This window comes from Triticum urartu, chromosome 2A (assembly GCF_056163025.1).
Source record: "Triticum urartu cultivar PI428250 chromosome 2A, HENAU_Tu73, whole genome shotgun sequence".
Lineage (NCBI taxonomy): Eukaryota > Viridiplantae > Streptophyta > Magnoliopsida > Poales > Poaceae > Triticum > Triticum urartu.
The window spans coordinates 433,447,522-433,463,206 of record NC_141874.1 but is presented as its reverse complement, the minus strand read 5'-3'; the positions used below and the strand labels follow the sequence as shown (position 1 = coordinate 433,463,206).

The 15,685-nt window shown below is 46.4% G+C and overlaps 1 protein-coding gene across 1 annotated transcript; it reads left to right on the top strand.

The window, feature by feature from the left end:
• The first annotated feature begins 3,337 nt into the window (after positions 1-3,337).
• Positions 3,338-6,566, top strand: LOC125537862 (NADH-ubiquinone oxidoreductase B8 subunit). The gene is made up of 3 exons (XM_048701180.2): positions 3,338-3,594; positions 3,697-3,803; positions 6,300-6,566. The coding sequence occupies exons 1-3, from the start codon at positions 3,509-3,511 to the stop codon at positions 6,392-6,394; spliced, it is 288 nt and encodes a 95-aa protein (XP_048557137.1). The 5' UTR covers positions 3,338-3,508; the 3' UTR covers positions 6,395-6,566.
• Positions 6,567-15,685: the final 9,119 nt, after the last annotated feature.

Here is a 15,685-nt window from a genome sequence, read left to right as displayed (position 1 = left end):
TCACCTCCTGTTCTTCATCGGGAGGCCAGATCTGGAGTCTGTTTGGGGCTCCGGAGAGGGGGATCTTCGTTCTTCATCATCACCAACCCTTCTCCATCGCCAATTCCATGGTGCTCCCCACCGGGAGTGAGTAATTCCTTCGTAGGCTCGTTGGTCGGTGAGGAGTTGGATGAGATTCATCATGTAATCGAGTTAATTTTGTTAGGGCTTGATCCCTAGTATCCACTATGTTCTAAAATTGATGTTGCTATGACTTTGCCATGCTTAATGCTTGTCACTTTGGGCCTGGGTGCCATGATTTCAGATCTGAATCGTTTATGTTATCACCATTACATCCATGTTCTAGATCCGATCTTGCAAGTTATAGTCACCTACTACGTGTTATGATCCGGCAACCCCGGAGGGACAATAGCCGGGACCACTCGTGGTGATGATCGTAGTTTGAGGAGTTCATGTATTCACTATGTGTTAATGCTTTGTTCCGGTTCTCTATTAAAAGGAGGCCTTAATATCCCTTAGTTTCCAATATGGACCCCGCTGCCACGGGAGGGTGGGACAAAAGATGTCATGCAAGTTCTTTCCATAAGCACGTATTACTATTTACGGAATACATGCCTACATTATATTGATGAACTGGAGCTAGTGCCATATCGCCCTAGGTTATAACTGTCTCATGATGAATATCATCCAACAAGCCACCGATCCAATGCCTACGAATTTATCCTATAGTGTTCTTGCTAAGTTACTACTGCTATCATCACTGTTACACTTGCTACAAAACTACTGCTATCACTGTTACCGTTACTATTACTGTTGCCACTATTATCAAAACTATCATATTACTTTGCTATTGACCACTTGTTGCAGATAATTAATCTTCAGTATGGTTGAATTGACAACTCAGCTGCTAATACCTTCAAATATTCTTTTGGCTCCCCTTGTGTTGAATCTATAAATTTGGGTTAAATACTCTACCCTTGAAAACTGTTGTGATCCCCTATACTTGTGGGTTATCAGATGCCGACCGCCTAGGGGACACGGATCCACGTGCATCGATGCCACTGGGCCGCTCTCTCGACTGCGACTCCATGCGAGTCGAGAACTGCGCCCGGAGGTCTTGCTCCCGTGCCAGCTCCCCCGCTGTTACCGGTGACTCCTCCTGAGGTCGCTTGTTTCGGTTGTGCGCATGCAACCTCCTCTCCTTCTGCACCCGCCTCGCCTTCGCCACCAACTCTGGTGCCACCGCCATCGAAATGAATCGAGCACTTCGCCCCCACCTCCTGATGTCTCGTGGAGCAGCAGGAAACCCTATCTTGAATGGCTTGTCCCCTCTTCGAACCTACCACCAACGCTTATAAGGAGGTCGGCGCGCCACAGGGTTTGACAAGATATGGGCCGACGCAAACATGGCCCATCACAACGCCATATGACTGTAGCACTATCAGGGCAGGGAGCAGGACTGTGGGGGACAATAGCTTGGTGGGGTAGGAGAAAAAAAGGGAATGAGGTCATGGTTGCACCCATGGCTCTCTATCTCTCTTGCAGCGCCATTGGGGGTTTTGTAGCCCTGCGTGTGAGATCGAAGTAGAGTAGGAGCTCATCCATGGCGAGCAGATGGACATGAAGTAGTACAGAAGACATAGATGGACTCGAGATGTAGAGTAGGAGTCGTAGCATTCGGCACCGCTCCGCCCGCTCCGGGAGCAGAGCTCGGGAGCGGAGTCGATCCGAACAGGCCCTAGGATGAGGGGAGAAACTAGTGGTCGAGAGATTGACTGTGCTTAGGGTGCTTGGGGCTCACCCATTAGACGCGTGGATGTGCGATGGTAAAAGAGTGTGCGCTGCGTGAGGCGACCGAGGAATCATTTTTCTTTGGTAAACGTTTGGGGACGGTGCGCCGGCCGAAGCTTCGGCCGGTCGCGTCCCACACGCGAACGCTGCAACGAATCCAAACGCGATACGTAAGGTGCAGGGGCCACCACTTCCATCGTCCTGTTTTCTTCTCCACTCGTCCTGTTTTCTCCCTTATCTTCTCGCCTGAGCCCACCTCGCGCTGCGCTGCAGTTTTTTTCTCGCTGCAACCTCCTCGACCAGGCCCGACAGCATCTCGCCGGAGATGAGCTGCCAGCGGAGGTGGCTGCTAACCCCTCCCCCCGAGGCAATTCTTCCTTCGAGCGGGCGCCTACCCCATCCGCGTTTCTCTACAAAAGACAACGAGGACGGAGGCACGGGCGCGGCGAGGAGTTGCGACGACGGCGCATGGCGACTGCGGCGACCTCGACGGCGGATTGCTACGACCGCGCGACAGGTGATGTTGCAACTGTTGGCGCAAGTTGCTGGAACCAGACGACGGAGGAGCTGCGACCAGCGGTGGAATTTGTTACAACCATTATGCGCCTATGATGCGCCCCCGATGACAGTGACAACACTTTTTTGTTGCAACCGCGTAGTGTTTCTGCTACTACCAGCGACATAAATTGCTACTACCAACTGCGATTTTTGTTACATTCATTTGAAAAGGCGATGGTACCCAGACGACAAAGACATTTTTTTGCTGCAACCGAGCAAATTTTTGCTACTACCGACTACAGGATGCGCTATATCATTCATGAAGAAGATGCAACCCTTGACAGCCACGACAACGTTTTGCTGCAACCACACAGAATGTTTGCTACTACCATAGGCAGTAACTGTTACCACCATTCACGGCGGTGACCGGTGACTGGAAATCAGAAAAGTTGCAACCGGCGACGAAAAAAGCTTCAACTGGCTAGAAAAAAAGCTTCGACCGGCGATATAGAAAGCTTCAACCGGTGATAGGAAACGCAGAAAGCTACAATCGTTAACACAAAAGCTTCAACCATATATTTCAAAAGGTTCAACCAGAGACGGTCTACGAAAAAGCTGCAGCGGCGAGCCGTTGATGCACATGACTGTTTCTATGCACCAATGGTGCTGCGACAGATGCTGGAACTGGCGGCCCCGCCATTGTTGGACCTGGCGGCCGCCATTGCCGCCTTTTTTTGATGCAGTTGGTACCTTTTTTACTGCAGCGGAGACGATGAGCGGCAGCCATGGCGAGCCATCGATGCGGCGAGCCACGAGAAACGCGGGGTGTGGTAGACGGCGACGGCGGCCAGAGTCAACGATGTGCGACGGATGAGGAAGACGACGACCGAGCCTACATTGAGCCCGTTTGATACGTGCGTGATCGAGCGGTTTCGTGCGCTCCGTGTTAGACAGATCCAGTGGCCCATGCAGGACCGGCCCAAAGTTAGCGCCCTTTTTCTTTTTCCCGGGGAAATATACTTTTGTGGAGACGGAACCCTAATCTGACGGCCATACACCGTTTTCCGGATCGGACGGCGTGAATGTGAATCCAACGAGACAGCCGCAGCTGGGCAGTTCGTTCGTTCCCCAGCAGAGGAAGATACAACCCAGGGAGAGAAGAGAAGGGGTCCGAGAAGAGAGGAGAAGAGAAGAGAATCCAAGGAACGAGCCGGCGGCGATGGCGTGGCGGGCGAGCCTATCCCGGAACGTGAAGGAGATCCGCTTCCTCTTCTGCCAGTCTTCCCCTGCCAGCGGCCCCGCCCGGTAGCACCCACGCACCCGCTTCTCTTCCCCCATTTCTCTCTCTCTACAATCGGTTCGTCGCTCGCTTATGTCGTGGTGTTGGATTTCTGATCTGATTCGCAGGGAGTTCGTGAAGAAGAACTACGGTGACATCAAGACCCGCAACCCCACCCTCCCCGTCCTCATCCGCGAGTGCTCCGGCGTCCAGCCTCAGCTCTGGGCGCGCTACGGTAAGCAGCCCTCGATCCCATCTTTCCCGGGAACCCGAGATCTTGCTCTTGCCATGGTTCCCGGGAGGGTCTGTTCCGGTCTATTGATCTTCGGAACCCTCGCATCTTGCAAGTGTGAAATGTTTCTGTTGGAACTACCGGATCTTGTTATCTTGGGGGACATGGCAAGTGGGGACTTGGGACCTGTCCAGATATCCATGTGAGGTTGTACGGTTCCACAGAGATTTCCATTGTTCATCTCGAAATTTTGAGCGCGTGACATGGGAGGAATGTTCATCTTTATGTGTGGGTGGAAAAGAATTTTGATGTGCCCAAATGCTGCCCTCACCGCTTGTATCACACAGCATAGTGCATCCATTTTGTTTGGTTTTCCCGTGCTCTGTCATTCTTTGCTATAGGTTAACTATATAGCGCATTAAGATTATTTAGTATCAGAAGTAGAGTTTTGCTTCGGTATACCCCCACTTAAAAAGGCTGAGGATGTGAGATGGGAGGAATTTTCATCCTTATGTATCGGTGGAAAAGAATTTTGATGTTGCCCAAATGCTGCCCTCACCACTTGTATCATGCAGCATAGTGCATCTATTTTGTTTGTTTTTCCGTTGCTCTGTCATTCTTTGCTATAGGTACACTGTAGCACATTAAGATGATTTAGTATCAAATGTATATACAATTGAAGCAGTTACATAAGTACAGTGAAGTTAATACATCGAAAACATGGCATAAACACATATTACCACATTGACTAAATGAAGGTCAGTCTATGATTGCCAAAAATCTGGATGCTTGATAACTTTGGAAATTTGACCAAGTTTGAGCTTGTCAGACAAGATGATAGAACCAAAACTGCAGATAAACGTGGATAACTGCAATAAGCTCTTTGGTCAGAAAATTGGGATTATCTACATCTACACTACCTAAAAAAGACATGGCGTTCTCATTTCGCTCAACCTTCATCTGCCTCCATTCCATGCTTATAAAGCCAAGAAAAATCAGGGGAAAGCCTGCTACAACCCACGCACGCACGTCCATCCTCCTCTCTATTCCCTCTATACACTGGGTTTGTTTTTTAAAGGTTAATCAAGTTTCTGTTTTTTAGATAAAGAGAGAGGGGTTGGTGGAGGAGCAAAAATTATTTAACAGTAAATCAAATGAATAATACCGCATAATGTACATGAGTATTCTAAAGGTATATGTAGACATGATTGATGTTAAACATTAGAATGTGTATGCCCGTTCCAACGCACAGGCAATTAGCTAGTGTAAGTCAAAAGCCTGGCTTATGTAAGGGATAGCTTCCTTCTCCACCAGTAACAAAAAACAACATGATTGTTTAAGTCGTCTTCTCGTATAAACAGAAGTTGGGAATACTTGTGTGTGGTTGAATGCAACAGCTTGATGAAATTGCTTCGTGCCCCTCTAGAAAAGTTGTTGTAGGAAACAAACCAGGAAAGAGTTTGGTCTGATGCCAAATTTTCTAATATAAGGTAGGATATCCTTAATAAGCATTTTCTTGTAGCCTTTGACTACTATTGTTCTGCTTGTCATAACTCTTCTATGTTATTATCATGCAAGTATCCAAAGAAATATGTATGACTGTATTATGCTTATAGAAGTAGGGCTTTAATATGTCAAACGGGTTTTATCTCATAGACCCGCAAAACATATACTCCAATAAATCTATGCCAATGAAGTCTTGATAAGCGATATTGTGAAGAAAACAGATTCTTTTTGGAAAATCTATTGGCCCATTTCAATTTGTAAGTTACCCTTGGAGCCACATATTTTGATTTTTGGTGTTAGCTGCCGCGTGTGCTATCATTTTTTGTTTCGCTTGAGATCTACGACTCGGTGCGCAAACTCCGGCCTGTCTGCAGCTATCTCGACTCCTGATCTAGGTCGATCGTCTGGGTTTGGGATTTGGAGCTCATTCTAACGAATCCAGTAATTATTTGATGTAGTTTATCCTGGGCTCAGGCTCAGCTGTCTTTCTTCTCAACTTATAACCTGTTACAAAAGTTACATAGTACTGTTAGGCAGGCATGCTACTGATGTTAAAGGTGTGTCTGGAATGTTGATGCCTACAGGCTTCGAGCTATCAAAGAAAGGAAGCACAGATTAAGATCATGTATTGGGCTTTGAAATTCTGTACACAATGCTCAAAATGGATACATGTTAATTACAAGAACTAAATGATAAATGAAGAGAAGGCTATGAAATCGTTTACTCAGTTTCGGCACTTGTGTGTTGCACTGTCAATATAGAGATAGATCATGTACTGAAGGAAGCGGACTACCCATACTAAGTTACTAACTGAGAAAAGGTGATAAACTATTGTAGTTTTGCAAACACAGGGCTAGGCATGTTATGATCAACAAATAACTGAATATTGATTGCCAAATACACCCTTTCTTTTGTTTCATGCATACAGTATTGGATTAATGAATTGAAGCTAATGTATAAGGTATGTTGTATAACTGTGTGTCTACTGGTCAGATATGGGCGTGGAGAGGTGCGTGCGCTTGGACGGCTTGACAGAAGCCCAGATCGACAAGAAGTTGGAGGAGCTAGCCAAGGCAGGAGTTGCGTAAAGCTAAAAACTGTCAGGCTAGCCAAGTTTTCTTGCGTTAAATCTTCACAAATAAGAGAAAAGTTAACATGGGATGTTACGTTATCTTGATTTCAGTACCATGACTGTACTCAAGTGTTGAATTTGTACAACTGATTGCTGAGAAAGTTACTATTTTTCCTATCGTTCTTCAAGGACTGTTTTCACCAGATAAGTTCAATTTCTAAAAACCATACTGGTCATACTTCGTATGTTACAGATGGGGTTTGGTTTGTTCTCGATGGTTTTTGCATGGCTGTAGATCTTGCCTACCTGTAGTTCAAACTGTTTTGGATCTTTTCCGAAAACTTTCACGTGTGATTTTCATGAAATTTGCTTCTCCGCCTACAGCTAAATACAACAAGTTTTATATAGTTGTGCCCTATATACGAAGCCAGACTATCTTGACTGCGTGAACCAAAGCTTGACCGTATGTTTGCATGTAAAATCGAGAACCATGCCGAATCATGTGCCATGATTATGTTGCTATCAACGTGCTGCCTAATTTCATCGCCCTTTGTATGGTTGTAGTTTTAATTGTCAACTACCCCTCCGTTCTAAAATAGATGATCCAACTTTGTATTAACTTTGTACTAAAGTTAGTACAAAGTTGAGTCATCTATTTTAAAACGGAGGGAGTACGTAGTAAGTTGCTCGTGCCTTTCACCGGAGCATACTATATCATAGTGATGTCCAAAGGGGTAAGGAAAACAAATGTCTACTATAACCAAATATTTCCGAATATTGAAGAACTATATGATGAACAGAATAAGAACACAAGAATATTAATTTCATACTCCCTCCGTCCTAAAATTCTTGTCTTATTTTTGTCTAGATAGACAAGAATTTTGGGACGGAGGGAGTACATAGTGATATCTTCTGTCAAATTATATAGAACTTGTGCGAGCTCAATGAGTAACTTCTCTTCTTTGTTAAAATGCAAACTGCTTCAACCTCAATTGTGATAGGGACCAGACCCGCGTGCGGGGGTGGCTGTGGTGGACGAGACTTGCCTGTTCCCCCAGCGTGCGCCCATCCATGCTCCCACATACGTGGCATGATTTGATTGAAACAAAATAAGGCCCGGCCCCATCCCCTTAAAATCAGGGGGGAGATGATTAGATTAGAAAGAAAAAAGAGGAAAAGACAGCCGTAGGATGGAGTGGGAGCACGGATGGGAGCATGGGAAGGGAGCAGGCAAGCCAGATCCGGCTGTGGTGGCGGGGCTGCTTCAGCCAGATCTGCACGACTGCTGGCCCTCGTGGCGAGGGCCGTGGGCGGCGCGGATTGGCGGCTGCTCCGTTTCGACGTGGTGGTGACTCCATTGGGCCGGCTCGTGGTGGCTTGGTCCGACAGGTTCGGGTGGCTCCGCGGGCGGCCAGGGGCATGGGTGCACTAGCCGGCGAGGCGGCCACTGCGGCTTGGCGGCGGTGGTTGGTGCTCGGCAGCGGGGTGCGGGTGGTGGTAGCCCATCTCTTCTCCTAGATCCGGGCCAGCAACGCAATTTTGCACCGCAGAGATGACCAGGAACTGGGGCTCGTGCTCGGCCGAATCAGCATAGGGACGAGGTAGGTCGGAGCTCTCGCTCCGGGTAGGTGATGGAGGGCTCGATCCAGGTGGTGTCCGCGGGCAATGAGGTCTCCCCCCGTGGACGCGGTGGTTAATGTTGGTGGTCAGGCCTGCTATTTTGTCGGATAGGTCGGAGCCGGTGACCACGTCGAGGCGTCGCACGAGCGGGCTCGGTGGCGGCCGTCGGTAGTCACGGGGTTGCATCCCTCTCCCCCCGGTCCACCAGGACTGGCTGGGGATGTAGGTGTGGACACCCCTATCATGGGGGCATCAACCCAGATTCTGTAACTAATGTCGAGCTAGGAGCGAAAGGATGCACCTTTTGCTCCTCCTTCCGTGGTTGGTGCTCTGTGATGTGGACGGATGGCGGTGGCTCGGACTCGGACGCCGGAGCGGCGGCTCTGGATGGCGGTTTGCATGGTTGGCTCTCCAGCGGGCACCATGTGGGTGGTGGCGGCTTTCCCTCTTGGTCATGTGGGCGGTAGGAGGTGGAGCAGAGGGTGGCCCGGGCGTGTTCTCTGTCATTGACAGTGGCATCGCCCCGATCCGGATTTGGGGAGCTGAACTCGTTGCACTGGTGCTGAAGACCTCGTGGTGGCACGGGGGAGCTGCCAAGCGAAAGCTCTGCACTTTGTCACCGACGACGACGACACTCGCGTGAGCCGCTCTCTTCCTGAAGACGTCGTCATGGTGCACCTCTCCGTGTCAGTGTTCCGGGTGAAGACCCTTGTCCCTTTTGGACTCGACAGAGGCAATGCTTTGCGCCGTTTTCCCTTCTGGGACCGTTGTCGTGGAGCTTAGGTGTTTAGGGCGTAGTGTGGTGTTGTACTCAGTTCTCCCTATTTTCTTTCTTGGTGACATAGTCGCTTGCATTCTATGTGTTCCGGTTATCCTTGGATCAGCATTGTATGAGGCCTACCTCACCATCTTGTATCATTAGGCCGTTTACTGTTTCGTGATTGATTTATATAAAGCAGGGTGAAAGCCTATTTCGAGCTTCAACCTCGACTTCCTCATAACTGGAAACTTACTCCAACTTCAACTTCCTCGTAGTGGGAAATTGCTTCGACTTTGCAAAGTGTATTGTTTACCTATTACTTGGACTTAGCTCGCATTATATGTTCAATAACTTGGTCGTATCTTCAACATGTAGATCGATTTTAGTTGCATTACACACACAAAAAACAGACGGTTAGCTTTGTGCTTAGGAGATATAAATGACACTAACTATTGACTCATCCGTTATCATGCACGAGGTATGATTTTCTCATGTACATTCAATAAACAAATTAATATGTTATATTATTTGCATGCCTTAATAATTTTCTGTCCATCATTAATACCGGTATCCTTAGCTATTAGTGGACCTATGTTGGGCCCTGAAGTGCAAGGGTTTATAGTATGCAGCTAAGAGCCATGGTATCAATCCGTGGAGTCGTGGTTTGCAGTTAACGGTTAGTACCTGCACACAACTGAAAATCTTCACTTACCCCAACACCTCTAGTGAGGGTGTCAACTTCACTAGCCTTGCTAGTTACAAGTATTTATGTTATGTGGTTGGAAGTGATGATTGCAAGCAATTAAAAAATGGTTCATATACTAAAAACAGAAGAAGAATTCAATCGAGGTTGTGATTACGAGAAATAAAGGATTGAGACCCATAACGTCACTAGTGCATCTCTCTAGAAAATATAGCATAGGCATGGTGATTATTTTAGTTGCATATTGATTAAGTTATAGTTTTATGGTTGATTATATATGTCATGATTGCATATATGCATTAAGTCATTATATCCAGAGACTATTATCCAACTGCATCTACAACTGATACTTCACACGAAATCACTATCCAACATGTATCTCTAAGTATTAAGTAAAAAAACAGAGTAATGCATTGAGCAAAGTGACATTATGTTGATGGTATATTCTCTTTAGCTCATAATCAAGCTGATATATAATGTTGTTTCATCTTATAATTATTAGAAATCCATTGTTGGCTAGGACGAACCCTTAGTATATAGCTCATCACCAAGACAACTAGGAAACTATCTTTTTATCCTTAGTGGCAATAACAAAGTGCAGGACCCCCCCTTTTGTCACCAAGATAGATAACTTTTTAAGGTTAGTCCCAACTAACACACGCACAACTCTCTCTTGGGGATTCATCTAAACATGGCCTATTCAAAAGACTAATAGATCAAAGAGCATATATCTTCGTAAATCAGGTGACAAAGTACTCATATGAATCCAAAATAAATTATACATAAATCTTCTCATAAAGTGACAATTCATCTGACCGTAAAAAACACCCCATTAATTACATAAGATGGATCGCAAACATGTTAGGCGGCTCATGTGATCATTGTATTGAAAGACAAGGGAGATAGGATGCCATCCAGATACTATTATGGACCCATAGGCCAAGGAGGACCACTCACACATACAAATGGTGGCAGCAAGGTCGATGAAGATAGCTCCACGATAATTTCCCTCTCCAGTAGAGTACCAGAAAAGGCTTCCAGACTGGGCTGCAGAACATGAGGTGGTGGTAGTGTAAAAAAACCTTTGATAACTGTTTTAGGGGTTTTTAGGAGTATACAAAGGTAGGTGCACCAAGAGGTGGCGAAGAGGAGCTCTATGGGACCCACGTGCTCCCGCCTTGTAGCCTAGGCAAAGGCCGCAAGCCCGGGCCACGTGGGACTTGCAGAGTCCCTCTATGTTGTCTCTTGCATCCTCTGGCTCCATCATGTTCCAAAACTTTGTGGTCCTTTTTCTTCTAGTTTTCATGTCCTTGAAATGGTGTTTTCTGAAAAGTTCAAAAACATGTAGAAAACAACAACTCATGCTGGGCACTGGATTAATAGTTTAGTCCATAAAATGATACAAATTATGCCAAAACTATGAAATAATTATATAAAAGTAGCATGAATATAGCAGAAAAAATGTGGTTATATCTAAGACGTACCAAACATAGAGGTGATCTGTGATACCGTGAAGTAGATATATACCGTGAAGTAGATATCCACCAACGATATTGCAAGGTGAGTTGGTAGACTGAGCGAGACAACTTGGTACACATGCATAAGATGGTTGTGATCTACATGAAAGTTTTTATTATACCACTCTTACATACCTATCCTTTTTGGACTAGTCTTATAACTCGTGCTCATTACCCCTTCCTATTTAATAGACTCTCAAAAATATTTAAGTGAAGCATGAGAATGCAATCATTTCTATAAAGTATAACCACCGTCGTGCTCTAATAGATATAAGTGAGGCATAAGAGCAACTGCATAGCTCAAAAGATATAAGTGAAGCTCATAAAGTATTCTAACAAATCACAATGAATATGTGTGTCTCTCAAAAAGGTGTGTCCAAAAAACAATGATTGTGGCAAAGTAACAAGCAAACAAAATAAAACTATGCACAAGATGCTCCAAGTAAAACTCATATCATGTGATGAATAGAAATGTAGCTCCAAGTAACGTACCGATGAATTGTAGACGAAAGAGGGGATTCCATCTAGGGCATCCCCAAGCTTAGATGCTTGGGTCTTCCTTGAATATTACCTTGGGGTGCCTTGGGCATCCCCAATCTTATGGTATTTTCACTCCTTATTCCTTCATCCATCATGATCTCACCCAAAACTTGAAAACTTCAGCACACAAAACTCAACAGAAACCTCGTGAGATCCGTTAGTATAATAGACAAATCATAAACTTTAGGTACTGTTGTAAACTCATTCATAATTATTATAGCATAACACCTATTGTATTCTAAGTTCTCCATGACTTATACCCCCCGATATAATACATGGCATCATTAAACCAAGCACACTATGCAACTAAAAACAGAATCTGTCTAAAACAGAACAATCTGTAATGATCTGAACAAAAACTATACTTTTGGAACTCCAAAAAATCTGAAACATTAGGACAACGTGGAAAATTTGTATATCAATCATGTGTAAAAATTTCAGATTTTTATCACGTTCCAGTGAATTATAGTGTAAGGACATATTTATCCCTAAGTGTTTTGGTGATTGATGACAACGCGTTTGCGAACTAATCGTGTGCCATGAGTATTCCAGACACTTCTTTGCTAGGCACAAGACGATTGGGTGCCCCTCGAAGACTGACGAAGACGACGTCTTTTCTACGTTTATTTTGGTGGATTTGAGCCGTAGGAAAGACGTACTATTAAGAGGGGGTCCGCGTTGGAAAGGTTTGGGTGGAATCATCACGTACACGTCTCCTTCTTACCCCTCCTTCTTCCTTGGAGCTTCCTCCGGTTTCTTGCCTCCCTTGTCTGGTTGCCGTTGTTGGTTGCAGTAGTACTGCTCCCAGGTCAACGGTAGTACCGTGGGCATTCGCGGTAGTACCGCGCGGTAGCGCGGTAGTACCGTAGGTGCCCACGGTAGTACCGCTTTCGCCGAGCGGTAGTACTGCGCTATGCAGTCAGGCAGTAGTACCGCCCCTCGGCAGTACTACTGTGTCGGGTTTTTGCTACTTCCGCTTCTTTGCGGAAGTAGGCATGAAAGTTTCCCTTCTCCCCTGGCTGGGATTTTTGCCTCGCGGTAGTACCGCATGGGGGGACGCGGTAGTACCGCGCGTGCGGAAGTACCGCCCCCAGCTCCTGTGCGTCTGTTTATCGGTTCTGTGCTGGGGTTGCGGCAGTACCGCGGGTCGGTACGGTAGTACCGCACAGCCGTGTGGTAGTACCGCTTGGTTGCAAGAAGTAGTACCGCGCGGCCTTGCGGTAGTACCGCTGGCCAGGCGCGGTAGTACCGCTGGCCGCGGGCTGGTTGGTGGGTAACAGTTGGATCTTTTCCACACACTATATAAGGGGTCCCCTTCTTCCCCGTTGACTCACCTCTTCCACCACCAAGCTCCATTATTGCTCCAAGCTCCATTTTCGCCCGATCTCACTCCCTAGCCAACCAAACTTGTTGATTTGCTCGGGAGTGGTTGAGAAGGCCCCGATCTACACTTCCACCAAGAGATATTTGATTCCCCCACTAATCCCTTGAGGATCTTGTTACTCTTGGGTGTTTGAGCATCCTAGACGGTTGAGGTCACCGAGAAGCCATAGTCCATTGTGGTGAAGCTTCGTGGTGTCGTTGGGAGCCTCCAATTGAGTTGTGGAGATTGCCCCAACCTTGTTTGTAAAGGTTCGGTCGCCGCCTCCAAGGGCACCAATAGTGGAATCACGGCATCTCGCATTGTGTGAGGGCGTGAGGAGATTACGGTGGCCCTAGTGGCTTCTTGGGGAGCATTGTGCCTCCACACCGCTCCAACGGATACGTACTTCCTCTCAAAGGGAAGGAACTTCGGCAACACATCCTCGTCTCCACCGTCTCCACTCTTGGTTATCTCATGCCTTTACTTGTGGAAGCTTATTTGTTTCATATATCTTGCTTGCTTGTATTCCTATCCGTGTTGCATCATATAGGTTGCTCGCCTAGTTGCATATCTAGACAACCTACTTTGATGCAAAGTTTAAATTGCTAAAGAAAAGCTAAAAATTGTTAGTTGCCTATTCACCCCCCTCTAGTCAACCATATCGATCCTTTCAATTGGTATCAGAGCCTCGTCTCTTTATTAAGGACTTTACCGTCCAAAGAGTATGGTTGATACCGTAGACGGTGTGGAGGAACACTCCGGTGTGAATCCGATCTCGTCTACGTGCGATGGGGAAACCTCGGTCTCTCGTGAGGAGTTCAATGTGGCCTTGGAGACATTGAAAACCTCCATGACGACCGAAGTTGAAAGCATGTTTACTAAATTTCTTGAGGGGCTTAAACTATCCACCGCACCGTTGAAAGTGGGTGACCCCGCCAACAAGGTGGCGGATGCTATCCCCGGCAAGGGGGAAGCTAGTAGTGAAAAGGCTCCTTCTTCTAGTGGTAAGAATGGCACCGGCATCTTTGCCCATGTGGAACCACCACTTGTTTATGGTGGACCGGTTCCTTCCACTCATTTGAATCATGCCGGTCCTTCCCCTAAGATTGTGAAAAATGAGGACTTTGATTCTTGGGTTTACCGCTTTAAACGTCATTTAAATTATGTGAACACTAACCTTTGGAGAATCATTGAAGAAGGTTTTTATCCGCATGATCCAAGCAACTTCACTCCTCGAGAAGCCGCGAATAATCAATTCAATGAGAATGCTCTCTTCATCATTCAAGATGCAATTCCACCCGAAGACCTACCTCATCTTCGTCCCTTCGCCTTGGCCAAAGATGCATGGCATTGTGTTGTCTCTCTCTACCGGGGAAGCGCAAGCATTCAACGCTCCAATTATGAAGTGGTACAAGATGAGGCCGATGAGTTTGCAATGAAAGAAGATGAAGAACCTCGTGAGCTTTATCGGAGAGTAACCAAACTCGCGGTCTCACTACGAGATCACGGGAGCAAGGACACGGATGACAATTGGATCAAGCGGAAATTCCTCAAGGCAATGATGCCCTATCACAAAGCCATGTCCTCCGTCATTCGTCAAAGACCGGACTTCGACACTTTGACCTCAAGCGAAGTGTTGGATGAGTTTGTGGCCATGAACATTTTGGACAAGACCGCCGACAATGCGGTGCTCCGTTCTCAATGGGCAAAGAAGCCTAACCTTGCATTGAAGGCCAAGCTCACCATGGAAGAAGAAGAAGAGGAAGAAGAGGAGAGCAACCCCGAAGATACGAAGTATGCATATCATGAACACATGGCACTTGCTTCAAGGAAATTTTGGAGCAAGAAAAACTCGAGGCCAAACTTTAGCAAAAGCAACTCGAGTGGCACAAGGGGAAAGCAACGTGTAAGGACTTGCTACAATTGCGGCAACGTGAGTCATTTCGTTGCGGAATGGCCGTATGAGAAGAGGGAAGACAATGGTGGCAAGCTCATCTGAAAGGACAAGGCCAAGTCGTTCCCCAACAAGAACAACTTCACCAAGAAGACTCCTCCCAAGGCTTTGGTTGTGAAAGAAGAGTACAATGAGATGATGACGATGATGAAGATGGTGAGTCGGTTGCCATGGCCTCCGTTGCCATTGCAACAACGTCACGGGTGTCTCTCTTCGACTCACCCAACAAGAGCATCACCGCCAAGTGCCTCATGGCTAAAGCCACCAACAAGGTAACCTCCAACATCAAAACTACCATCATTAATCATCCTTCCCCGATGGATAGCATTAATGAACTTGAGGGAGCTAATGTGGAGGCTAACGAGTTTGAGGCCTTTATGGGCAAACTCAAGGGAAAATCCAAGAAGCACTTTGTTGCTCTCTTGGAACAACTTGGTGAAGCCAATGACATGATCGAGGCTCACGAAGACACCATCTCTAAGATGGAAGGGCATAGTCGTGACTATGCCGATGAGATTTCGGATCTTTCCATGGTCTTCGTTTGGCTCTTGAGGAGTCACACAACGTTGATTATGCTAAGTTAAAGAAAGATTATGATCATGTCCTCATTGTTTCTCGTGTGCTAAATTCCGAGAAGGCCAAACTCGAGGTTGATCTTGCTAGACTCAAAGAGGAGTTTGATATACTTGACAAGGCCCACAAGGCCTTGAAGGGTATTCACGCTAGTCTCAAGGAGTCTCATGATCAACTCCAAGTGAAGGTAACTAAGGAGAAAGCAACTTTTCCTCATATGGTTTTAATTGATAATGCAAATGCTACTAACCCGTGTTGTGAGCATATACATCTTGTT